Source organism: Athene cunicularia (assembly GCF_003259725.1).
Source record: "Athene cunicularia isolate RWA chromosome 4 unlocalized genomic scaffold, athCun1 chr4_part1, whole genome shotgun sequence".
In the NCBI taxonomy this organism is placed as follows: domain Eukaryota; kingdom Metazoa; phylum Chordata; class Aves; order Strigiformes; family Strigidae; genus Athene; species Athene cunicularia.
Window position 1 is genome coordinate 23,408,497 of NW_020799098.1, and position 27,978 is coordinate 23,436,474.

General features: G+C 35.8%; 1 protein-coding gene across 1 annotated transcript in view; it reads right to left on the reverse strand.

The window, feature by feature from the left end:
* Positions 1-6,275: 6,275 nt before the first annotated feature.
* The window catches only part of ARAP2 (ArfGAP with RhoGAP domain, ankyrin repeat and PH domain 2), a 131,250-nt gene continuing 109,547 nt past the window's right edge, over positions 6,276-27,978 (reverse strand). The window contains exons 27-32 of the mRNA XM_026847313.1: positions 24,757-24,896; positions 18,424-18,506; positions 17,029-17,064; positions 16,500-16,563; positions 12,145-12,276; positions 6,276-6,696 (exon numbers count right to left, since the gene is read on the reverse strand). Of these exons, the coding sequence (XP_026703114.1) occupies positions 6,343-6,696; positions 12,145-12,276; positions 16,500-16,563; positions 17,029-17,064; positions 18,424-18,506; positions 24,757-24,896 (809 nt within the window). The 3' untranslated portion in view covers positions 6,276-6,342. The remainder of the gene's footprint in view (positions 6,697-12,144; positions 12,277-16,499; positions 16,564-17,028; positions 17,065-18,423; positions 18,507-24,756; positions 24,897-27,978) is intronic.

The following is a 27,978-nucleotide window of genomic DNA, read 5'->3' on the forward strand; positions in this document are numbered from 1 at the left end:
AAACCAACTATCCTCAGGATATGGATAAAATGTTTTGTTGTTTCACTCAGTGATTTAACTAAGACTCCAAGACATATTCTCCTACATGAAAGTTGTGTAATCTCCCATGAAATCTGGCTTCTGCTGAAAGGAAAGCCTGTAAGGATCCTCATGTGAAAAATGTTCTACCTGTAACAGCTGGAAAGACCTCAGGATTGTTATATGCAGTTTATGATATTTATCATCCAATGAGCTTGAACAGTTTCAATGTATAAGATAAATGAGTAAACACTGGAAAAAAACAAACCCTGACAACAAACTTAAGTGTTGGACACCAATCACGTGTAAACTACTAAGACACAATAAATTAAAGGCTAATGGCTAAAGCCAATTTGAAGAAATCATATTTCAATCATCTATAATTTTAACAGACATATAAAGCAACGCTAGTAAAATACAAACACTTTATTAGCTTTTAAATGGAACATATTAGAAATGTAGATAGGGGAGAAAATGACAAGTTATAAAACTCATACATACAGCAAACTCCATTTATTCAGACCTATTAGTTCTTAAGCAGTCTGCAGTACTGGACAAACCAATGCTAATTAAATTTTGAAAGAAAAGGCTTTACTCTTTATGTAACCAAAGGTATAATTTGGAAGAAATAGCATTCTTTATTACCAGGCACAACAGGTATTATGGGATCATTAAGGCACTGAACTATAACAATTTTAAAAGGCAAACAGAATACATTGCTTTAGTTTGCTTTCTGATTTACTGAGAACTACAGATGTAAATATGTAGAAGACCTTCAGGGGCATTTATAGAAATGGGTTACAGAACTTTGTAACACCTATTCGTCAACATCTAAACCTCTATCTGTCTTGGTCAGTTTTGTGAAATCACTTTCTCTGTAGAGGAGATCTCTGCCAGGATTAATGATAAAGGTTAAGGCAAGCTTGATATAATGGGCTTGACCATAATGCACATACCATCTGCAAACCAAGCCAAAGTCAGTAGTCAGAGATGTCATGGGATTTAAACAGAAAGCATGCCTAAAGTTTGAGTCACAAATTAGAAAAGCAGAGCAAAACCACATCAAGCCAATGAGCAGAATGGGAGTGTGTAGAGAAGATAACCCAAAGATTAGGATGCTCCAGAGTCTATGACATAGAACAGGGTCGAGAACAAAAAGCAGGAAAGGCTCAAGTAAGATCAGGTAGAATAAAGAAGTACTAAAGCACCCCAAAAACCTGAACTGCAATGCAAGAGTATAAGTATGTAGGAAGATACAATTACCTACTGCAATGTGGTATTAACATCCACATGCTTCTTTCTCTTCAGTATCACAGGTTGCCATGATTTTCTAGTAAAATACAAGCAGCAAAGCATAACAGGAATATTCTCAAGGAAATTTCAGCAAAGACAGTAACTAGATGGTTAAGCTACAGCAGTGGCAAGAACTAAAATAGCAGGACTGTTTTTCTCCTTAAGTGAGCTGCAGGTGGATTCCATTTGCAGTGGAGTTGCAAGTAAAGCAGTATCACATCCAAATCTAGTGTGCACCATGAAGAAAACTTTGCAAGGCTTCCTGCCTTTTTTACAGAGAACAAGCTAGCCTCGAAAACCAAGTTTGACAAATACTTATTTTTTGACAGCACAGAGAATATTTTTGATGGGTCAGAAGAAGGAATACTGTGTAGACCATATCTAAGCATTCTGCATCTTCCCAGTCAATCTTGCTGCAATAGGCTGTGTTGCAAGTTAGTACATATCTTTTCAAACAATTGAACTTGCAATACTTTCCATCCATCCATCAAGGTAATGTTTCTACCCCACACATACATAGCTCAGGTTTCCTAATGTAACTTACTGGAACTGCAGATTTGCCTTAAGTAACCCAAGTTGAATGTATTTTTTAGAGCATGCTATGCTTGCAAGAACTTGAGTCAGGGTTTTTTGGTATTTTTTTTTTTAATTCAGTTTCCATTTGGACTCAGGCACAGCTGAAGTTGTTCTAATTCACATGCCAGCAACAGTCTGATAACTGTTCTCTTCCACTAAGGTTTGCACTGGAAAACAGGATTTAAAAATCAGAAAGGTGATATGACAGAGCAGACTCATAGCAAAGTGTCTCAGCCAATAAGACATGTACTGCTTACCTCCAGACTTCTGCAGGCACCCCCACCATCCCCAGCAGATAGTGTAAGTTTTTTCCCAGCCTCCTTAATTTGGAACTTGAGATGTGGATCTGGTAGTACCCTGGCAGCCCTCATAGGAACACAAACTGTGCCAGCACTGTATCATGGGAGAGAAGAATCATAGCTTTGAGATAAAATTCCCTTAACTTTTACTCTCTGATAAACCTGTATCTGCAGAGCAGTCCAAAACTACCCCCATATGTGACAATGGAAGGCACTCCTGGGGTGCCTCTGGCAGAGAGCCAGTGGCATCCTAGCAAATGGCTGTAGGCAAAACAGCCCAGAGCTCTTCACAAAGAAACAAAATCAACGATATGGCCAGGCCCTCCTCATTAAGTGAAGAAATTTTTAGGGATATCCTTCCCCCACTGGACAGATTCCTGGATAACATTTGCAAAACCTTACAATGCAGAAATTCTGACTTGAGTCACACAGTCAAGGTAAACTCTGCATGAACATTCTCTGTAGATCTCAGCTGTTCAAATCGACCCCACACTAAAGGCAGAAAATCTGTTAGTCAAACTGCTCCTCTAAACTGGTAGCCCAAAATATATATTGGAAAAAGATCTGTTTCAAAGAAAAATTCCAAAATAGTAGCCAATATTCAGCTCAACTAAAGGAAAAAAGAAAACAAAGAGATTCCAGCTTGTATTTTTCTTTGGGTTTTGGGTTGCTTCCCTCCCCATCCTAATAAATGTGAAAAAAAACACACAAACAGCAAACTGGCATTATGTTAATTAGTATAAACAATGCTTAAATGTCAGCTTTACACCTAGGATGGTTGCAGAAGTCTAACAAGTAATGATGAACCTGGGATTTACTGAGATTTTAATCATAGTCTTCACACCATTATAAAACCATACATAAAATACCTGTGTATCATTTAACTTAATTTTGCAGATTGTAAAGTAACACTTACCCGGCTATTCAATAGCATTCATATGGAAAGACAGATAGATTTTTTTTTTTTTTAATATTTTTATTGATTTAATACTTTTTCTGAACAAAATCTATCACCAATTTTAGAGAAATAGCATTTATTCAAATAATTACAATTTATTCTCTGAAAACTACATCCTTTAACCAATCCACAATGTGGTACAGGAACAATAAAATATCAGCAGCCATTAAGGTATTTCAACAATACACATTTATTCTACAGGTCTTAAATCAACCTGAAATGTGTAGTGCAACAATGATATGTCAGATAATTGGTCCAAAACTTGTGATACCTATTGAAAATAATTAACTGCAAATTAAATTTCTAATTTTTCAAATAAATTTTTCTTGAGTTAACTCGTGTCACCATTCAGCGTGTGTCTGTGGATGTTCACATAACTGTGTGCACATACGCACACATACAGTGGAGTATTTGTGTATATACACATACAAACCCACATTTAAACATGTTTTTAGTAAACATATTCTTGATTTTTTTGTAAACATATTCTTGTGTTAGTAAACATATTCTTGATTTTTTTGGGCCTTTTAACAGCAGCCATACAGATACTTTATCTGTGATATGTTTTTGAAATAGAACAAATGTTTCTGTAGCCCTTAGATCTAATAAAAATATACAAAACATCTTCTTTATGGACACAGTCACTTAGTGCACAAACCCCTTCCATTGCTCCATTTATTCCATTAGTGTAGGGCCTTAAATGATGCATGAGGCTTTCAGCAGTGAGGTGAATGTCATTTTTAAGAACCCAATAAAAAGATAAATAATACGGCTACCATAACTCAATAGTGAAAAATATTTGCAAATAGAAGTACAACTGTAAACAGTACATTCAGGTCCAGCATCGGACAGAAAGTAAAGTAATTTCTCCTGATGGCATTAGGCCCTCATTCAAATCAGCATTTAAGAATGTGCCTATTAACATCAAGCACCGACTTTAGTCAATACAATATCAGTTCAGGCTTATATGCTTTCTTGAGCCAGGGCCTCAATGATTAGTAGAGACTCAATTACAAATTAAAGGTAGCAAAACAGTCAATAGTGCACTGGGAAAATTAAAATTTACAAACTCATTTCAATTTTTAACAACTGGTCAAATATGGTAAGTGCAAAGTTTGAAAGAAGAAACTTGTTTGTCAGTGCTACATTCCAGAAGAACAAATACAAAACAGTATTATTTGAGTTTGATCTCGCTTTCCCCATATTTCGTAGCAGAGTTGCCAGTTACACTCAGTCATTTGTTTTATTTCTTCAATCAAATTATTTTTCCAATTAAGCTGCTCAATGCAATCAAGAATAGAAGTGATGTGAGAAATGTTATGGCACCTGTGGCTACCAAAAATAGAAGAGACGTTAAGTAAGCATACTACTTTTTCATTGGAAGAAATTCAGTAGTAACATAAAGCATCCTCAAGACTATCCATTAATAAAAATCAAATGTCATTGATGCTGATTAACTGAATTTTTGCTCTGAATTTTTAAGGAATTAAGAGACTGTTTCGAACAATTTCCAGTAAACAAGAAATAGCTTAAAATTCTCTCATCTACCTTAGAGTCAATTCCAATCAAACTTGAGGAACACTAAAGTAGTCAGTAAGTTCTTAAAAGGCTGGTGAAAATCTGTGGCAAAGTAGTTAATCAGACCACAAAAGGGACAGCAGCAAAATAAAGCAGATTATGTTTTTAATATCTCCCCTGAAGCAAGGGTGTAGCGTGAGCTCATTAGCTCTCTGCTCTGTTGGTCCTGCTGCTTAACCAGATAACATGTGCCTCACCTGGAAACAGCCTCAGCACAGCAGTGCCTTTTGCCCATCCAGTTTTTATGGGACAAAGTAAAAACTGGTATATGCCATGAGAGAGGAAGGAGGCAATCCCATAGGCTAAGTGAAGGTGAGATCCACAAAACAGCTGTAAATCATTTCACCGCTCTCACAGGCTTTGTTTTGAACCCAGATTCTGATTTTTAAATTTAAGGAACTCAAAAAAACAAAGTAGCTGCAGGGCAGTGCATCATGTCTTCAGGAACTGTGACCTACATACTCAGAATGCAGCAAATGAGGCTGTTGTCTCAACCCTGGGACCTCTCCTCACACCAGGAAGAAGAGCCATGCTACACTTGCAGCACAAGCATTTCCTAGTCCCTGCCAACAGCATGCTGTTCATCTTTGTCTTCATGACAAAGGGAGGGGTTAATCTTCTTATCCATTTAGTAACCGGCACTTCTTAATTTACCCTTCTGATAGATATGTTTGGGTGTGGACCATTTTTTCTTAAGGAAATTAATTTCTCAGATGAGAATTAAATATTCATCAGATGTGAGCAACTTTGTCAGCACTAAGCAAGCTCTATCCAAACAGTGACAGAAAAGTCTGCCTTTGTCACTCTGAGCTAACCAAGGTCTGTTCATAAAATTACTTCAGCCAGTTGAGCAAAAAGAGATTGTGCTACTCCTCCAATTCATACATCCTTTTAAATTAGATGTTGCTTTGAAGACTTCTTTTTGCCATCCTCAGTATTCTCTCTCATTCCCTTAGATGTCATAATCTGATGGACTCCACTATAGACAGAGATTAGAGATACAAGAACTAATATATTGTCTTATCTGCTACATTCCTCTCCTTTTGATTCTTTCACATGCCACTCTGTCAGAGGAAAAATCAATGGAAGTAGACACTAATTTTATTCTTAAATTAAAAAGAAAAATACATGCAAAAGTCACTTTTCAAAGCAGACGTTACTCATTTTTATGGTGTTAGATAATTAAAAATATTGCAGGCCAACAGTATGAATTTCAGCGTATATTTTGGCTTCCTTCCAAAATATCTCTCCAGTACTTACAAGATGGTACAGAATATAAACAGAGCAAAAGTTTTTGATAGTGCTTAGAATTATTACATCAAACAAAATCAACAAAAAATAACTGACAAAAATCTGGTGTCATTGCACTGCACAGGAAAACTTACAAATTTCTGGAGTTTTACATAATCAGTTCTCTCAGTTCAATCTTAAATTATAACATATGGCATATGCATATACAAAATCAACAGCTGCATATAAACAAATTATATTCTTCTGCACTGTACAAACTACACACATCAAAAAAGACTACTTTTGCCCAGAAAATACACATACCTGTGTATGTGTGTATATAAATATATATATATATACATATATATAAAAACTTTCAGACTCAGGAAATCAGCTGGAGGTTTCATCATTAAGTGCTCTGTTCTTCTGCAGCACTGTATTTAGTTCCTGAATCACATTTGATGGTAATTTGTTATCCAATGCCAAAGCAGTCTTGTTTGCTTTGTTCTTACTTTTCTTCAGTGCCTTACGTGATCTTTGGTGTAGGTCAGTCATCCCTGCACCTACATCCTCAACAGAGATCAAGCTCGGATGTGTTTTTGCATGGCTTTTCACTTTCTCCTCCTTCCGTTCCAAACATTGTGCCACAATAGATGCTTTTTCTTTCAAGTTTTTTCTTTCTTCCAGAAAGTCATTTTCATGATGCTCACCGAATTTTGGGTTGCCAGATTGCAGTTCTATATTCTGAGCAAACAAGCAAAGAGAGAAATCAGATCATTCATATTCACACAATATTCAATAATATTTAGATTGCAATTTTTGCTCATTAGTTTCACGTAACAGCTTAAAAGAAAAATCAATTTTACTCAAGAGCTGAGACAGCACAGTTAATAGTTTTAAATTCCCACAATTTGTGCTATTAGAATTTAGTAAGCATTTTTAGTGAGCATATTTTCTCAATGAGTGATACTTCTGAAAATTATATAAATCTCTCAATTAAATGCACCATGACAATGAAGGCATTCATTTTCATATATTCACAATTTGATTTTTCATTCTACCACAGTAGACTAAATTTTAATGTTTTACAGTAGATCCATATACTCTTAAAACTCTTAAAACTCTTCTTAAATTGAACAAATACAACTGAGAATGTTGCAATTTTGATAACTTAATGACTAAGCTACATGAATGTACAAAAGATAATTTTACATGATCACATAAACATTTTCAGCAGCTGTTCAGTACTAGCTGATAAATTATAAAGAATGTCTGCTTTTTCAAATTTTGGCTAGCAATTTTAAGTAACATACTGGGAATGGAGATAAAACAACAAACTGATGGCAATGTAACTGTTCCACATTGGGGGCTGTTTTCAAGTTCTTAAGCTGTAGGAAATGAAAGGTAAATCATATGCTGCATCTGAATTTGCAACTGGTGGAGCTCATTAGGAGCACATCTGTACAGTGAAAGAGAAGTGCTCAGAACTCGACATCCACACTAACACTATTTCAGGTCTGTTGTCTTTTTTTTTTTGTTTTTCTAAATACACTTCCAAGTGTAGTAGTAGTGTTAGACTTCTACTGGCAAAAGGCTTATCTTTAGGTGCAATGCATTAGATACGCTCCTGCAAAACATCTTCAACTTCAGTTTCATCTGAAAACAATCCAAATTCACATGCTCCAGAACCACTCCACTCCAGTAAAACACCGTAAATGGGAACAATTGGAAGATTTGCTCCTAAAGTGCACTCCTAATCCTAACTAGAACACTCATGTAGATGTATCTAAACTAGCTCCTCTCTAATGTTTGAATATTTTTTCATGTTTACTTTAACATATACGAGGTACCAAGATTCCATGAGACAACTTGCTTGTATGCTATGGATAAATAACTCCATAAAAATGCAGCTAAAATGAACAAGTGCCACACAGGAAGACAAAAAGAACCAAAGTCTCCCTCAGCTTTGAATATCTTCAGGTAGTCAACAAAGATGCCATACATGAAAGAATAACTCCAAGACCTCATTTTTTTTCGAGAACTGTAAGGCTCTTCCACAAAAGGAACGATCTGCCTACTGCCACACCAACTGAGCAGACAGAATACAATAAAACCTTCTACCATTTTTATTTGCCTTATATGTTTTACAGTGACATTTGTTTCTTCATAAAGACAGCAAACATAAGCCCATTACAAAAACTGAGTGTTGATACAGCAAATTAGTTGCTGTGTAGGAAGAAAACCAGTAAATATTAAATGAGTTTACATTGAAGAGATTTAAGCTATAAAACAAAGTCCAAATTTTGTGCAGTCTCTTGAAATTTCACCTGAACTAGCATCTGTTCAATAGTAATAAAAACAAACATTTAGATGATATAAATCACAGTTTTTAAAAGAGCAGATAAAGGGGTTATTTTATTGAATAACTTTTAGCATTAAGGGGGCTGGTATTTCTATTGTCATTCACCAATAATGAAAATTACTCATTATATCATGAAGCACCTGTGGCTAGATATGCAGGAAAAAAAAAAAAAATCAGTCCCAAAATATCAATGTACACAAGAGTTCATACTGCTACTTGGATTACCACTGGTGCATCTTATGCAGTAGATCTTAGCTTGCCTGAAGACTTTTAATTTCTACTGCCATCAGTAACAACTGCTATCAGTTTAGAATCTCTGCTATCACCAAAGACAGCAAGAGGAATCCTAATATTTAATGTGTTCAGCTACATTCAGTGAAAAAAAGTTCAAGGCAACTGAGGAGCTGTCCCACTGACTCATGAATGTGGGGGGTTCTTTTCTGCCAAATATTTGAAAAAGCTGTTATTTTCCATTTAAAATAATGTTCTTGCAAGAACAAGAAAACGGTGAGATTAGCACCAGTGATTCATGTTCAATTAATAAAATAACAATAAAAGGACTATCTGTGATAATATACATGCAATATGTGAAATACAAATTGTCATGCAGTATCTTTCAGAAAACACAGTAACACATTCCAAGCTATTCACTTACTCAGCACACAAATATATTAATTACTTGTGATATTCAGTCAGGAGCAACCATCTTCTATTTACAGAATTTTTATATGATGCTTCAATCTTGCATCTTTGTAGGAAAAAAAAAAAAAAAAGAAAACAAAAAAAGAAAACAGCTACACTTCTGAAATCAGTATAGTTCTGCTAACATGAGTATAGCAGGAGCCCATGTTATAATGAAAGTAGGAACAGATCAAATACAGCACTCAAATTTGAAGGCTGCCTACTTCTCTGAAACAGTCTTGTACATTGGCATGTAGCCCCTTAACACAGACTACTACTCAACATTTTGAACTTTTAAAGTAGATTCAGTATATACAAGAATCTTAATTCCCAGACATTTGCATCATAAGAACATTCAACTGATGGAGCCAAATTCTGTTGTTCAAATTAAAGCACCAACAGTTACAGTTTCCTTTATAAATAACAGATCACAAAATGATGTGTGAACAAAACTGCCACATCAAACTTCTTAATAATATTATTTCTTAGTATTTGATCCACTGCCCACTGTTAGTAATATGCTATAAATTACACTGCTGGACTCCATACTTTTCTCTCAATAAGTCCTAATGTAAAGGCAACAATTTCATGTTAGAAACAGCTGTTTGCCTGTAAGTTTCAGGCCTATGATCAAGTAATTGGTGAATAAATTGATAATAATATGCATATCTAACTACATTTTTTCTTTTTTTCTGCACATCACCAGCAAAAAAATATGGAGCAACTCTTATCTGTTTGCATCTTCCATTATCCCCATGACACACTATTCCTTTCAAAAAGCTACAGAAGTATAATGTATTATAAGTCACTGTGGTATTTGACCATGGCTTGAAAGAAAGTTTTTCCTCATTTCTCAATCTTCTCGTATTTTGAAATGAAATTACAGACTTACTGCAGATATGCAGGAATGTATTTCTATTTCAGTTAAATCATTCTATATGATAAATATGCATATTTTAGATGCACTATCTATGTATGTAACAAGTGGTGCAGAAATAATGTAAACTTTTTGATTCTATTTGTTATTAGAAGGATTCTTAGTTATACAGTGTTCTAAAACTTTCTGTATTAGATATTTATCTTATTAGCACACAATAAAACTACTTCCAATAATGGGAAAAAGGAAGACATTCAATATAGCCTTTTTAGTACAGAACATTAATATTAAACATTGATCTATGGGTATCTTTGAGTTGTTTGTTGGGTTATTTTCCCCCACTTATCTTCACACCACAAAGATGTCACTTTTTCACTGTTTGGAAAATTTTCAGTCTCTTTTTCTGCCTACAAGAAGATAACTTTGATGACATTTCTACTAGAGGTTTACACACTGATCTGTAAACAGATGTCCACTTTTCATAAACCAGCATCTTTCAGGAAATGCTTGCTCCTTATTACTCTCTAATGCTTTAACATGGAGATATTTTTACTTGTTGGAGAAGTACTACAAATCCATGGAAAGACTGAAGGTACGGTTTCCAAATGGGTATCTATTGCTTTACTGACTACACTGCTGTACAGTATTTCTCCTCAATAAACCATATCATACACTTACTTCCCACCACTATTTTACTGTTTATACTAGTTTTGGCTTTTCATGTAAAAAAAAGTGTTTTAATTTTCCGTTATATAATTTTGTGATAACCTTCATAAAGTCCACAAATATCCTTTGCATAAAACTTCTCTAGATCTAGTCATGACATAAATAATGAAAATTGTAATCTTTTAACTATAAATGCAGACTTCCTCTAAGTTTTAGTGTACAAAACATTAGAATCCTTCCTAATGAAGCACATTATTAACTACAATAATAATAATAATAATGATAATAATAATAATAATAATTTAGTACTATAAGTTATTGAAGATTTTAAATCATGAAGCTCAAAATCCAATAAACCTTTATGCTAGAATGTCTGAATTTGTAGACATCTCAGTAAAATGTATGAGAGATCTCAACTCTACCTGCATAAAGGACTGGTAAGAGACATACCTAAGGCTTATGAAGTTTTTTGAATGACAAGACCTAAGTTTAAAAATGCGAACATTAGAAGGAATTTATCAAAGAATTGCCAAAGTACTACCTGAGAGAAGGTTAAAATGAAAGGACAAATTAAACAAAACAGGAAAACCATAATCACATTCACACAGTATCATACTCATTTGGTAAGGCAGAATAGAAATGCCTGAAGAAAGTGTAACGAAAGATGGGGTTTCCTTTTAGATAAAGTATTACTTCTCTCTATGCTTTTGATTTGCTATGGAACTGACTCAGCTTCACCAATCTGTACCTGAAACACTGTCTCTCTAAGTGGTGATAACACATACCATATTATCCACCTCCCTTCAAAACCTTCTAGAACATGCAAGAAATAACACTGCATGCACTCAAAGGACCAAGCTGTTTTGTTTCAACACTATTCTCTGCATTCAGATTAGTTACCACTATTTTTCCAAAGCAGAACAGTGCCTCGACTGCCACTCAGCTGGAAGTAAGGCAAGTCCTCCCCACAGGCATCAGTATCTATGTGGATACCAGAAATTCATCTCAAGCTAATATGGTAATGTTGAGACATAATACTAGTGCATGTAATGCAGTGACACAGTTCAGTCTCTGCAAAGTGTAACTAAACCCTCATGTTCTTCTTTGAGACTAAGAATATTACAACTTAAATGTATCACAGTTCCATCCGAGCTTTTCCATTACATTCACAGAGCAGGTAACTAAAACAGCTATTTTAGATGGAAGAAAAGATAAGGTAAAATATGCATGCAGGACAGTTTTCAAGGACCTTATTAAAATAGAACTGCCATAAAGTGCGTTGTAATAATGTGCATTATATTTCCAGGCAACAGTCCTATTTACTTCCAGTGGATGATCATTGCTCAAAAAAACCCAAAACACAAATAAAAAGCCACTACTGATTTACTGAACAGACAAAGAGGTGACACAATTTTAGGTTACAATGATTTTTTTACATTAAATTGACCTAACCGTTCCTTTAATGATAAAACATTGAAAAGGACACCAATAACAAAAGCATCTACATTTTATAGTTATCCAGCTCTAGAGAGTTCATTATTACAGGATTATTTAAAAGTACAGCATTATGGTTAGAAGTTTTACACAAAGTTTAAACGTCACTTACTTCAGTACTCCCTTTGATTTTACAAGTGTTCTTCTCCTGATGAATGGGAATTAGTGGTAAGCCTCCAATCTTTGGACTTTTAGTTATAGACTGTTTTCTTGTTTTTCCAACAGGTGGCCATATATCTGCATGCTGAAGAACAAAATGATTCTGTATTTTTGGTGTGGAATTTTGCAAAAACACAACGTCTTTTTGTATGTAAAACTTTATTTGAAAAAGCTATCTACTGCACAACACCATATAATCCTCTTGTGGGAGAAGGGTGAAAACACTATAGTACTTAAAATTATCTTAACATTTTGTAAGCACTACACAATACTGAGTGAAGAGAACCAAAATGTCTCTGTATAGTTTTTATGCATCAAATATCTTCCCTCCATATTATTATTCCATTTAGCTTCTAAGAAGAGAAAATAACAAACAAGACACACACATTGACATGATTCACAATTTCAAAATTCTACAGGATTCCCAACAAAAATTTCTGAAATAAAATTACCCCAATTTGCAAACAAGTATTTCAAAACTTATATTAATAATTTAGAAGAAAATAATTGCTTAACCTACAACAACGACATGTGTTATCCAAAAGGAAATGGATTGACATTCTGAATGCTCCAAAACCACAGTCTAAATAAACAGATCTGGCTTCAATAATAGCCTTTGTTTTAGCACTACTGAAATATGTCAGTTCTGGGGAGACCTCCAAAGAGTGAAGCTTCACTCTGAGTGAAAAACATGACTGGGAAGAAAAAACATTATCTGAATATTTCCAATAAAATGTTAAAACCTCTTTCTGTAAGAGGTCTATAATGAACATTCATTAGCAAATCATGTAGAATTTAACATGTAGAAATTCAAGCACATGTGCTTGAAGCTCATAGAGTCCTTTGGTGATGTTAATGGTAACCAGAAAGACAGCTCTGAGGACAAGGTAGTGTAAGAGTATTTTCCTGAAAAAGCTTCAACATGAGATTCTGTGAATCAGAGGATGTACAAGGCCTACAGAAGAGTACTTTCTAAAGCTTGGAGATGAGTGCACAAAGCCAAATCAGCACAACTGTAAAGGAAATGGGCAAGCCAGAACTGCAAATAAACACTAATAAAAGCTGAGAATGCTCTGTGTAAATATTGGCAAAATACTAATTCAAAGCATAACTTATAATAAATAGGAATCAAGAAATTCTGCCCGAACCTAAGAAAAAAACAACTCTTTTTTTATTGGGGGAGTGGTTAAACACTGGAAAAAACTGCCCAGTGAGGTTGTGGAGTCTCTGGTTATTCAAATCTGACTAGACACAGCCCTGAGCAAACTGCTCTAGCTGTCCCTGCTTTGAACAGAGGGATCTGACAAGATGATTCCCAGAGGTCCCTTCTGACCTAAACAGTTCTGTGACACTGTCCAAATCTGTAAGATTTCTTTCCACAGATGTCAGGATCTTCGTCGTCCTTTATTTTTTTCAATGGTATTCAATCTTCCAAATCTATGAAACAAGAAGTCTCTTCAAGACTATCTACAAAAATCCAGTTGTGGTGCTGTGACCCATACTTGCAGATGGTCTCCAAGTAAGAACAGCATTACTATCAAGAAGCCATCAGAATCAGTGCTTATTAACTTAGAATAGCAGTCTAGAAACCAAAGCCCCAATTCCAAATTTAGAAAAAATATTTTATAGATTCACATCTTTCTGGAGTAAAAAATTCTCACACGTGGTGCTGACCAGGGTGATGTAAAAGTCAGTTCTAAGAGCTCTCCCCAGTGAACATTAAGAACATTTTCTTCCAATTAAACATTGAGAAGGTATTATCTGAAAGAGCAGGTCTTGCCCACCAAAATCAGTTTACTGTGGACCGATACAAGAAATATGCAATTCAGAAAGCGACTGAGAAACTTTAAGCCAGCTAGTGAAGCAACTGCCTCCTTTAATTCTCAGCAAGCTTAAGGAAACTATCGCTGTCAGTTAAGCAGACTAATTTCCCTTTTGTGTCTGTAACATTTCTTAAAATAGAACTCTGGGAATGTAGATCAGAAATACTAGCAACGTATTAGGCCACATAATAAATGCATTTATTCATAGTTTTGACCTTTCTGCTCAACTGCACTTCATGGTAATAAAATGTGCCTCTCTAGCTGATCAAAAGCAATGGAACTGGAAGAATATTGTTGTGTCCACCTTCATATCAATTAATTACTTCCAACTGTATGCTACATATGCTATTAAGTGATTTTGTACAAACTATTATAGAATTCAAGAAACAAGTTTCAGCCATGCTTTTGAGGATGATTTTGCATAGAACTGAAAGAAACAATGGTCCTTCTTCAAACCCTCCTTGTATTTACCAGCTTAAAGTACAAGATTAAAAACCTCCGAGCTAACTTGATTTTCTATATCAAAAGTATTCTTCTTACTAGATGACAGTGGTACCTACACTTTGCTACTTATATTCTCCAGAACATTTATACTACAGGAATAAACATTATCAGAAAACAGGAGGAAGAGGATAACAATAGTACAACTATTCTACTGATATTCCTTACCAATAAAATCTTATTCTGCTCAAGCACTGACGAGCACAGTAACATTTATGTCTCTCCTAATTGCTCTGGATCATTAAATGTCATGTCTTAACGCTTCAAAACCTACTTTATTTTTCAATTTGTAATCTAAACTATTCCAATGACAAAATGTGTTGCCTGCAGTCTCTCTAACATAAAGGAGTTCAAATACTGTGATAGCAGATAAAAGATAAGCTGTCCTCCTAAAGATGTCTTCAGATTGAAAATTCTAACTAGAAATAACCTCAGTTGACATTTATAGATTTCTGGTTTAGAAATGGGATAGTGTGATAATTGTCTGCTGCATGATACAAAACATTTGGAGATTTTATAGTAAGCTTTAGCAACATGAGCCATTGCATTTTCAAGGAGAATTTCACTGTAAATTATGTTTAAAGCAGTAGCTTGTAATAAGAACAATACAGTAAATCTGCATCGTTAGCACTTAGTTTCTCATGTAATTCAAAGATGGACAACTTTACTGATGTCCAGAATGCTGATTAAAAAAACCAAACCAAACCAAACCAAACAAAAAAAAAACCCAACAAACTCCATAAAAAAACACCCCCAAACCCAAAACAAAACCCTCCCAATGTAGCTCATTAGTAATGCTAGTTCACTGTACTGTTCATTCATGAGAACACAGGTTTTTTAAAAAATAGTATTAATTCACAGCTTTTTTTTTTTTTTTTTTTAAATACACATTAAATTTTTTGTTAGAAAAAATATCATGAACATTGAGGAGTGTCTCTCAGGTTTTTTATCTGTATTGTCAGAGAAGCGTTCTACATCCCACACTACCTGATCGGAATCCTAACAGATTGCCCTTCTTGTGATTTTACATCAAAAGGATTTCAACAGTTACCAAGCCTGTATGAGTTATTTCTAAGTAGCCTATATCAATAACCTCTGAGCCTATTTGTGTGACACTGCTCATGTTAGGCCCATGAGATGTACGGCATGACCAGTGGCTGTTTCCATAGAAACTACAGTAGTTACTTCAGTTAAGGGAGCCGAATAAGACAAAAATTTGGAAGTCTTACTTGCATTATACTTCTAGCACTACTATCTATGAAGGTCAGATTCTGGTTTAGAAAGCCTCTAAGAAGTATGTATTGCAAAAGACTTGTGCCTAGTCCACTTTATGTAATATGTAAAGCCCACAGGTAATCATAAAACTAGTGATGTCTATTCATGGTGATATTCCACAAGGTTCCTTGAACAACACAGGAAAGAAGAAAAATCAGACACAAATACAAAATCCTTTTAAAACCTTAAACTATGTTTCAGTCTCCTATTGAATTCTTCCCATTTCTCTTACTTCCACTTCCTCCTGTGTAAATATTAAACTCCATTTGCAAGGATGTGTTGTTACACAGCACTCAAGCATACACCCTCTGGACTCACAATCTAGTAGCAAGCAGATTACATTAATTCAGGATAATGCCTATCCAACACAATAAATTGTCAGTGTTAACTAAACTAACCTGGGTACCAGAGAAATACAACTGTATTGGCACAGCTCTTCAACAGAGCTAGTTCACACCAATATGTTTTTAAACAGGACGCTCTTCTTTCATGACTGCACTCAGGCGTTGTGGCAAACAGAAACACTCTGTAGGTCAATGGACAGAATTTCACCCAGAAGAGGTTTATTACTGCAAAAGACCCATCTTTTTGCAGTTTTATTACATTGAGTATTCCAGAAACTTTACTGGCATTGCAACTTTATCTGTAACATCCGTAATACATACATATAACAGCAGTAAAAGTTACATTTCTTTGATCAGATTAGTACCTGTGCAGTAAAAATGCTGATCATCCACTCCATTTGTGCATCTTTTCCATCACAACATATATACCTATAACGTAAAACGTAGTTAACAAGAAACATAACAAAAACTCCTGTTGCAGTTAAACTATTAACCAATAGGCTTCTAAACAACTTAAGTGCTTACATTTGTTTATGAATGTTGCTATATTTATTATTAACACGCCCATAAAAAGATAGGGAAATATACTTCCTTCAAATCATCATAGGTTGAAGCATGTGTTTCATTTAAAGCATGTACATAGGTTTAAAATCTATCATTCTACATTTATGAAAATCATTTGCTTTATGGCCACAAAAGAGAGACAGACACCCAACCCTAAAGGATTACCAAATCATATGAATTAAGATTTTAGTTAATTAAGAAAAACAGCAAAAATTCAACGTCCAAGCAAAATAATGTCCATTAGTTTTCAAACATACTTGTTTTGAAACTGAACATTTCAACAAATATTAAACACTGAAGTTAAATCAATGGTGTTTCATGTTTACCTACCACTGGTGCTTTTCAGAAAATACTGCAAGTCCCCAGCTGAAATAAATAAAATTTTCAAAAATTAGTTCCAGAAACTCAAGACAGGGACATATTCCTCAAACTGTAGAGACTCATTACCTTTAAATAGTGCTTCTAAGTGGAAAAAAAAATTTACAAAGTTTAAATGTGTACTCCAAACCTAGAATGAAATTGTGGTTGAAATTGATGATCGATTTTACTAATTTTCTCACAGCTGATTCAAATATATTGAACATTCAGTTCTGGACAAAGGGTTATAGCCAAGTCCTGCAAATGATGGCTAACATCTAATTTGGGCTGTGGCTATACTTTCTGAAAGCTTCTGGAAGTAAAACTAAGATGGTGCCCAGCAAAGTGTCCACTACATTGTGGAAGTCACAGAGGGAAGAATGCTTGCACTATAAACAGAATTAATCACAAGAGTTTACAAAGACTTAATAATAGTTGGGGGTGGGGGGGAAGGGACTAGGTGCACAATGAAACCTCTGAGATCCAGAAGAGACTTTGCAAAGTCTGCTTTTGATAGTAGACTGAAAATAAACCTTAAGGAAAGAACCCACCTGCAAAGACTTGTTTACATAATTACTCCTGTTTTGCACTAATCTCCTAGTCATTCTGTGCTTAACTGGAAAAAAAAAAAAAACAACCCACGCTAACTTTTTCTCTAACACAACTAAGCTTTGAAATTTACAGACCTTTTGGGGCGTTCTGATTTGCCAACTGTAAAGCTGAAGTTCAAGCCGATTGGTTTAAAGGCTACAGCCAACTTAGAATCCCTTTGGGATAGGACCCTATGTGCACTGTCTCAGTGACTCAGAGCTTTGACTGAACAAGTACTGGAAACATCTGAGAAAAACAGGTGTCATTTTTCACTGCTCTTTTCCAGAAACATAGTCACTGATGTTTGTAAAGGACACTGTAGTCTTCAGCTAGAAGAAACATCAAAAGAACAAGAATCCTGAAAAAGGAAAATCCTCTACTGAGCAATAGGATCTGTCACTTAAGGCAATGACTAGTTGGTTTTCTCTTTTCTCTTTTTTTCTTGGTGCAAAGAAGGTTCGCCCACCAATGAAATGCAGGACACATACTACAAAACTAAGTGAGCTAGCAGCAAACATATCCACATGAGATAACACACATAAGATTAAGAAAAGCCAATCAATAAAGTAATTTCCTAGAACAGAAGAGTTAACATGGAACACAAAAACCAGAGATAGAGACAGAACAATAACATTATAGAGGGTAATTTAATTCAGCATATTTTCAAGTGGATTCTTGGCTTTTCCTTGTTCCACAGTGTTTTATGTTCCCTTTTCTTGATGATACTACAAGTACCTTGCCACAGAGTGTTTAAATTATTTTCTTTTCTATTCTTACTTCGTTGGTGGCTTCATTTTCTTTTTCACTCCAAAATAAAGCTTCAGGGAATTGACAGGTAACACTTTTTCAGGTTTGCTAGCCTGCAAAAAAATAAGATTCTAATTATTGTATCAGAAATTTTGCAAAAGAGAAAATGCCACATGACTGTCTTCACAGTTAGGCTTCTTTCGTAGGCTGCACTCCTCTTTTCTAACAGACCTTTTTGTTTTTTCTCTCCTTTCCCATTAACAAAGTATGACAATCACTACTATTGGAAGAAGACTAATTAAGATCTGGAGGTCCATGTGAAGACGCAAAACTGTAAAACAATTGGAATAATGAAGATGTGATAGTACAATTCACAAAATTGAAGTGCTGTATAAATGGACACAAGCTCTTTAAGAGAGACAGTCAGGGAAGATGAGGAGTGGAGTTGCCCTCTGTTAAAAGGGATCTTCTATGGGAAGGACAGTATCATGGTGAGTATTTGCTTCAGAACACCCAAGCAGGATGAAAAAAAGCATATCAAGTCTTTAAATAACCCAAGGAAGTCTCTGTACAACAAATCCTGACTATACGGGGCAGGGGATGAGGAAGAAATCTGCTCTCCCTGGCATCTGCTAGTGGAACACAAGCAATCCAGGGATAGCTTCTTGACAGCAGTACTGGATGGTCCAATACAGGGTGATGCACAGATGGATCTGCTATTCACAGACAAGAACCTGTCATGGTTTGAACTTGGCCAGCAGCCAAACAGCACACAGTGGTCGCTCACCCCTCCCCTGCCTGGTGAATGGGGAAGGAGACACAAGGAAAAAACTTGTGAAAAAAAAGCTGAGATAAAAAACAGTTTAGTGATGGTAACAAAACAACAATAATAATAGGAAGTCAGGTAATGCACAGTGCGATTGCTCACCACTTGCAGACCGCTCCTGGCCAGCAATCCTGACAGAACAAAGATTCTGTCATGCACACAGACCAGAAGCAAGAGAGACCCCGCCTTCTTTATATATCGAGCATAACCTTGCATGATATGGAATATTTGAATGGCCAGTCCAGGCCCAGCACTCCAGCTGTGCCCCCTCTCAGCTCAAGGAAAATTAACTCTATCTTGGCCGAAATCTGGGTCAAGAGCTCCAGCTATGCCCTCTCCCAGCTCAAGAAAAAGAACTCTATCCCAGCTGAAACCAGGACAGAACTAGTCAGGGATGTAGTATTTGCCATAATTACAATGAAATAACAGAGCTCAAGATCCTGAAGATAAAAAAGATGACAAGTTAGCAGAGGACAGACCACAAAGTTTAGAAGAGCAACATTTGGCATATTCAAGGAACTGATAGGTGGGCATCCATGGGAGGAGGCAACTCTGAAAGGCAAAGGAGCTCAGAAAAGGTGGCAGGTCTTTAAGGAGAGCATTCTTCAAGGACAAGAATGGTTCATCCCAATACTCAGAAAAAGAAGTAGATTTATCAGAAGACAAGCCCAGGTAAAGAGGTAGCTCATGGTGGAGCTCCACTGCAGACAAATGCAGTATACAGGACATGGAAGTGGAGAGAGGCTAAGAAGGAAAAATTTAGAAATACAGCCCAGGACATGTAGATATGGTGTTAAGGAAGCCAAAGGTAATTTGGAATTGAGACCTGCTATGGACATTAAAGGCAACATGAAGGTTTCCAGTACCTTAGTAGTAAAAGGCTGAACAAGGAAAATGTAGACCCAGTGCTCGACAGGGAGGCTGAATAAGCAACAGGACACAGGTAACTCAGTATCTTCTTTGCATCGGTCTTCACACCAGCAAGGTTCCCAAGGCCTCTACGCTTACAAACAGTGTCCAAGGAGGAAAATGACGACTACACCAGAGGAGAACTGTATTGAGTCAGGAACGACTCAAGGGAATTGAAGTCATTCAAGTCCATTGGATCAGACAGGCTGCATGCAAGTGTTCTAAGTGTGCTGGCTGACACCCTTGAAAGGCTGCTCTGTGTCATCTTCGAAGTGACAGAGATCAGGAGCAACTGCTGGTAACTGGAAAAAGGAAAACATTGCATCCATCCTCAATAAAGGCTGAAAAGACAACGTGAAGAACTGGTTGCCTGCCAGCCTCGTTTCAGTCCCTGGGAAAATCCTGGAGTGAGTTTACTTGGAGAATGTTTCTGACCACATGGAAGAGAAGGTGCTACTGGGACAGCTTCAAACTAGATTTGAAGGGGGAAGGAGACTGCTATATAGTCAACCTGCAGTTTGTGCATTTATCGTAGGCAATATCAAAGAATTTGTAGATGTTGCATAAGAATAAACCATACTATTTGTGAACGTGACGGCTTCTCTCGAATGCAACCAAACCTACAGCATACGGGCTGTTCGTGCATCTGGTGTCACGCGTATAGTTATGGCCATAAATAACATACCTATGAAGAAATAAATCCAGCCACGCCTAGCCCCTCCAAACTATGAGGACTGGCTAGAACACAAAGGGATTAATCTCTTATCAAAATAATTCATTACCTTAAATGCAACACGGAGAAATCTGGAACCCCCAGATATAAGCCCCAGGGAAGATTACAACAGCTTGTGGGCTGTTATGCCAGCGACGACCCTCACCCTGCCATTACAGTGGAGGTAAGGGATGGAGACATGCAGCACAACAAAGATACAAGGAATATTGATGGATCAGTAACTATGGTAACACCTGTGAAAGGCCAGACTGGAATCAGGACCTGTAAATGCAAAAAGGTGCTGGGGACATCATCCCATCTGAAGTGCGTGTATACCAATGCACACAGCATGGGTAACAAACAGGAGGAGCTTGAAGCCATGATGAAACAGGAAAATTATGATGTAGTGGCTATGACAGAAACATGGTGGGATGTCTCCCACGACTGGAGTGTGCCAGTTGATGGCTACAAGCTCTTTAGGAGGGATAGACAAAAAAGGAGACGTGGTGGGGTGGCGCTGTATGTTAGGGACTGTTATGATTGCTTTGAATACAAGTGTAGTGAAGACAGGGTGGAGTGTCTTAGTGTTAGAATCAGGAGGAAAGCCAACAGGGAAGATGTTGTACTAGGAGCCTACTACAGGCCACCCACCCAGGACAGAGATGTGGATGAAATATCCTATAGCCACTTAGGACAAATCTCACGATCACTTGCCCTTGTTCTTGTGGGAGACTTTAACGTCCCAGACATCTGCTGGAAATACAACACAGCAGAGCAAGACCAGTCCCGGAGATTCCTGGAATGTGTGGCAGATAACGTCCTGACACATCTGGTGAGTGAACTGACCAGAGAAGGGGCCCTGCTGGATCTCCTCTTAGTGAACAGAGGAGGACTGGTGGATGATGTGACAGTTGGAGGCCGACTAGGGCACAACAATCAAGAAATAATAGAGTTAGCTATTCTTAGAGAGGCCCAGAGAGGGGACAGCAGAACTGCCATCCTGGACTTCCAAAGGGCTGACTTTGTCTTGTTTGGGCACCTGCTTGAAAGGATCCCCTGGGAGATGATTCTGAAGGGTATAGGGGTCCAGGAAGGCTGGGCACTCTTCAGGAAGAAAGTCTTAATGGCTCAGGAGCAGGCTGTTCCCAGGTTCTGTAAGAGAAGCCAGCGCCAGAGAAGACCACCCTGGCTGAACAGGGAGCTTTGGCTGCAACTCAGGGAGAAAAGTAGAGCTTACAGCCTTTGGAAGAAGGGGCTAGCCACTCACAATGATTACAAAGATGCTCTGAAGCTATGCAGGGTGGAAATCTAAATCACAGCTAGAAATTAATCTGGCTTCAGAAGCCAAAGATAACAAGAAATGTTTCTTTAAGTACGTCAACAACAAAAGAAAGATCAGGGAGAGACCCTGTTCCCTGCTAGATGCAGGAGGAAACATGGTAATGAGTGATGAGGAAAAGGCTGAGGCACTTAAGGCCTTTACCTCAGTCTTTAATAGCAAGTCTAGTTGTACTGAGGGAATCCAGCCTCCTCAGCCACAAGACAGAGACTGGGAGAATGACTTCCCCCCAATCCAGGAGGAGACAGTCAGTGACCTGCTGCATCCCATAGACATACACCGGTCTATGGGACCAGATGGGATACACCCGAGGGTGCTGAGGGAGCTGGTTGACTAGATATAAGGACAAACTTTTTCCCAAAACAGCAGTCAGGTATGGTAACAAGCTGCTCAGAGAGATTATGCAATCTCCATCCTCCAAATTTTTCAAGACTTAACTGCATCAAGCCCTCGGCAACCTGTTCTAACCTCAGTTTCTAACCCTGCTGTGAACAGGATGTTGGACTAGAGATCATCTGAGGTTCCTTCCTTACTTGTTCCTTCTTGAACAAACTACCTTTAGCCAACCTAAAACAGATATACCCACACTACGTGTCTGGAAAATTAAATGCTAAAAGGAAACAATGAAATTCTCATGTATGCTACGACTAACATCTAACACAAAACACAAACATCCCTTCAGTAACCCTTTAGGTCAAGTGCTTTAGCTTTCCATTTAGGGAAAAAAAAAAATATCTTATAATCCCAGTACATAAAGATACTCCATAGTGTTAACTGTCCTGGATTCTCAATTTCTCCCTCTACAGCTTTCAATCTCTAACACTACAGTGCGGAGAAAAAGACAGAATCTGAGATGGCATAAAACATTTAAGAAAACAAAACAAAAAACCACACAGCAGTTTCATGGTTGGTATTCATTACTTCCCGCTCAAAGCAAGGACACTGCCAGGATGAAAAAATACTCCTAGAAAACATACATTCTAGTTAAACAACAGTATACTTCTCACAAAAATGTACCTTAAGGAAGCCATTTGTCTGCGTGTGAGCTTATCACTTAACAACAGTCCATTAAAGTGGCATGTTATTTCAGTCAATTAGCACAATATTGTAATTTAACATAGAGTATCATGGAAACTTCATTTTTTTGCTAATTGCTCTTGAGCGGGAGTAACACTTAACAGAATGTATCTCCACCTGCATATACAAACTTAATTTGTTGTTAATGAGAATTTATAAATTAATTAGTACATGTAGTCTTATTAAATACAATTTTCCATCTGCAATGTCAAGCTTTCCTACTATTCATTTCTAAATATGACTAAAATTAAACCAAGATTATTAGTGGTAGATGAACACCTCTTGAAAGAAAATAAAACAAACTGACATACACTGTTTTGTCAGAATGGTATTTCCATTTGCTTTTTAATGTAACAAATGTAAAACCATTTAAAGTATCACTGTTCAGAATTTGACACAAATTGAGGAATTTAATGTTTTATAAATCAGAATGGCTTAAAAAAGTAGATTATAAAGTAGTACAACAATCCTATCATAAAATCCTTCCAGGATACTAATTAAGGTTTTATGGGCATATTAATTTATTCTCACATATGTGCCAATTTGAGTTTTAGCACTAAATTATGAGACACTATTTTTGACATTCTGGGGTCATTCTAATTATGATTATATCCACAGTATCACAAGAAGACACAATATTTCTTTTGCATTAGCTTACTTGAGCAATGGATTTGTCTTTTCGGAAAAAAAAAATTACTATAAGAAGGTCAGCAAGTATATATCTGTATTTGCTGGATGGGCAAAACCAGCAGTCAGCAAAAATAAAAGCATTTTAAGAGATTATTTGTTTTAAACCAGAAAACATCAAAACTAAAATTAAAACATAGTTCACAATGCATATTATTTAGTTTTATACCTTAATACAAGCTGCATACATCTAAAACCACTCTTTATAGAAAACTCCCATGAAATATTTAAAATTGAACCCACCATGCTATTAAGTATGTCTAAATTTGCTTCTGTGGAAATCTGAAGTATATCTAATTATCAATATTAGTTTTTGGAGGACTGAGAATATATCTGAAAACTTCTGGGAAGCAGGTGTCCTGAGAGTTATTGTTTCCTATAAGATCTTCTGTCATGACACTTATAAGTGTAAGAACCCTGTTGTTTGTAATTTCTAAAGGCTTCTTGTGAGATACGAAGAAAAAACGGCATGCAGCTCACTTAAGCTCCATACTGCTCTCTACAGTAGATTTTAAAGAAATTTAGTCAGAGCTTAAGCCATAGGCATTCCTAAACTTTTTTTTTTTTTTTAAAAGCTTATAGTAATGCATAATTACTATAATAGATAAATGAGCAATTGATGCAAACTCCTTTTACTAAGTATCTGTGAAATAGTAAGATAAACATCTTGTACTTCAACCCTATACTCCATAAGCTGCCATTTAATGCCAGAAATGTTGATATGTGATCTGATTGCCTGCCTTTTTTTTTGGTAGGGAAAAGATAGCTTAAGTGAGTGCTTTAAGATTTGAGTGAAGAGTTTGTCTGTTATACCTTCATATCCTTGTAAAGAAGCAAGTTTCCTTCCTGCAACACAAAATAACGCTCCTGAAATTTGTTTCCGGACAGTAGTTTTGATGGTTCTTCTTTGTACTTCAGATTGCCTGCTTTCACGCTACCTTTCTCATTTTTCTCTATCAACAAAATAAAAAAGCATTTTGTTAGAAGATTTTACAACACTGGAAGCTGCTATTTGTTAAGTGCCCCTTAGTATCACTGATTATCAAGAAGACCAGAATTACAATTCAACTAAATTGTTAATATGATATATATTTTTAAACAACAGAAATAATTATATAGAATATACAGGTACATTATACATCACATTTGAATACACATACTATATTAATATACTATAAATTAATATAGTATACATTACTGTATTATATATTAATAAGATATGTATTCTTGAATATTGAAACAATTATGATTTCAATTACTGGAAAAAAAGGTCTTTCTGTTTCATTTGTAAGATAAGACAGAAAGAATTTGTCCACACACTTTAATTAAAATAATCTTTTCAGAATAGGATGTGCAATCAAGTCCAAAAGTATGACCTGGATATTTTTAATCTCTGTGCTTCAGAGAGGCAAAAACTTTCCACAAAGATCTGATTTTGGAATGAGTCTGTCTACATTTTTCTGTCTGAGTCAAAATACACACAGAAACACACATATATTTAGTAAAATTAATAAAAAAGACCCCAAACAAACCCAAACCACAACTTTGCAGTCAGCTTTATGAAGCGTTTAACTTTGTACTGAAAAAGCTTTTATTTTAAAAAAATACCAGAACCACTGAAGGTTTTCAGTGCTACAGACTAGATTTTTCAGTACATTCTCAGCAATTTAAATTTCTAAATAAAATAATACAAAAAAGTATTACTAGTACATATAAACTACTGCACCACCACTTCTAGATGCTTTTGATTTTCCTATTCTGCCCAATATATTTTGTGTTTTTTACTAGTTTATCAGTTTTTCCCAACAAGTCCACTTTCAAATAGCAAAAATTTCTGACCACTAATTACAGTAATTACCATGCTGATATGACTCGTGTATATAAAATCGAACCAAAACACTTTAACAAAGTAAGGAACAACAAAAGAAAAAATAATTCCTACTTGCATCCTATCAAGTCTTTATGAAAGAGCGGATAATTCAGCAGAATTATGAAGTATTCTTTTCTCCTAAAGCTAATTAGTGCTGGAAGCAGACTGCCAGCATGAAGAGACAGCAGCTAGGCAGGAGATGAGCTCTTCTCCATTCCAGTTAACACCATTTCACCTCAAAGAGGGAGCCATACTAACAGGGCTAATAATTCATTTATCCCAAAATACTACAAGCCTACTACTTATGCCATATTTTGGCTTTTACCACCTATTTTCTTTTGCTAAATGTAGTGAATAACTTATTTAGGAAATACTGAATAAACCTGTTTAGGAGTCCCAGAATTAAACTAAGTTTTGTAATATATTAATTCCAAGATATTAAATAAAACTCTTGTGTAAAAGGAGTATGTGGTGTATGGAGCATAGCATCCTTACCCAACTACTCAATTGGCTTTTTTCATTAAAATTCCACTTAGGATTTGAGCATCTGATATCAAAACTCTATTATTAAGCAGCAGCACACAATATAATCTAAAAAAATAGTAATAAAATAAATCAACAATAAAAAGTAACATAAAACATTTTCATTTAGTCAGGAAAGACATGAATACAGAAAAAAAAAATACTGTTTGCATTATTTTTTTATTTCTGAAGAATGGTATTACACAGCCATAGCTAACTACACCAGTAGTCATACTTTGGAAGCAACACTTGCTGTAACATGTACTAATCAAAATCAGGTATTTTTTCCATTCTTCATATATTCTAGTAAATGAGCAGTCAGTATCTTCAAGTACTGCATGATTTGCACTAAGCAAGTATGAGACGAGACAAGGGAGAATTAAGAATTTTCATGAAACATCGCTAATAACCACAACATGCAGGGTCTGATAAATATATTGCACAGTACGGGTTTTTGTTCTTCTTTTAAAGAACCTGCAGACACATGACTGTCTAGGAAGAGCCCCAAGACTTTAGTAGTGAAAAATGTATTAATGCATTAGATACATGGTTGTGCATACACAAAAAGTACATGAGTGAGACCCAGTCTCAAATGTGCATTTATGCAAATACACTTTAAAGTACATACAAAAGACCACAACTAGGTTATATTCCAAAACTCCGAGTCAGATTCTATTATCATTTGTATGGTGTAGAGAGACTTTGGGACTCACTTGAAAAGTTTTATCTGAATCACATCTTTCATACTGGCTGAAAAAATGCTGTTTAAAGAGTCAGAATTAAATTAATCCTCCTCCTAATCCTAATTATTTGCAAAAAAAAAGAAGATAATTAAAACTTGTGAATCTAATTCCCTCTTGCTTTATATCATAGTACAAACTGAAATTATTAAAAACATTAAAAAATATAATGGAAATTTTAAAGATAATATCTTTTGATTTCATCGAATAAAACCAACTACATTCTAATCAGCATGCTTGTCATGAAAGGAAAAATCTTAAAGAAAAATTCCCAGTATTTAGAGTTTACAATAGAATCTAAAGTCATAATCAGTACATTTCAACAATTAAAATCAGAAGTTACTTGGATTGCCTCAGGTTCAAATATACATGCACAGTTAAAAAAAAGCGCTAATATATATTCCCTGTTTGCCAGTAAGGATATTTATTTCATGTTCAGAACAGAATATGTATCCTTATCAACACAGTCACAAGTTGGGGTTTTTTTAACGATACCAAATGAGAGTACAGGATACTTCCACGTCTGTGGATTTCAAATATCTGCATATAGCTCTTGATATGACAAAATCTCATTCTAAACTTCACAGCATTCCTACCATAGCAAATCTATCAAACACTTGACACTTACAAAGGTCTTAGAAAAGCCTGAAGGAGTAAAAATGATAACCCTGTAAATTGATGACAGTCTATAATCTTTATATGCCAGTATTTCATAAAGTAAATCTAAAATAATCTGGATGTGTCCTAATAAGAATTATTTTTCAGATACAAACTTTACAGAACATGCAAAACTTTCTAGAAGTTTAAGGTGATAGGAACTACAAGCACTCAATCCATTCAGGATTGATCCACCTATGGTTTAGAAGTCTGCATTTCAAAGAGTATCTCTGAATAATAGCCCCT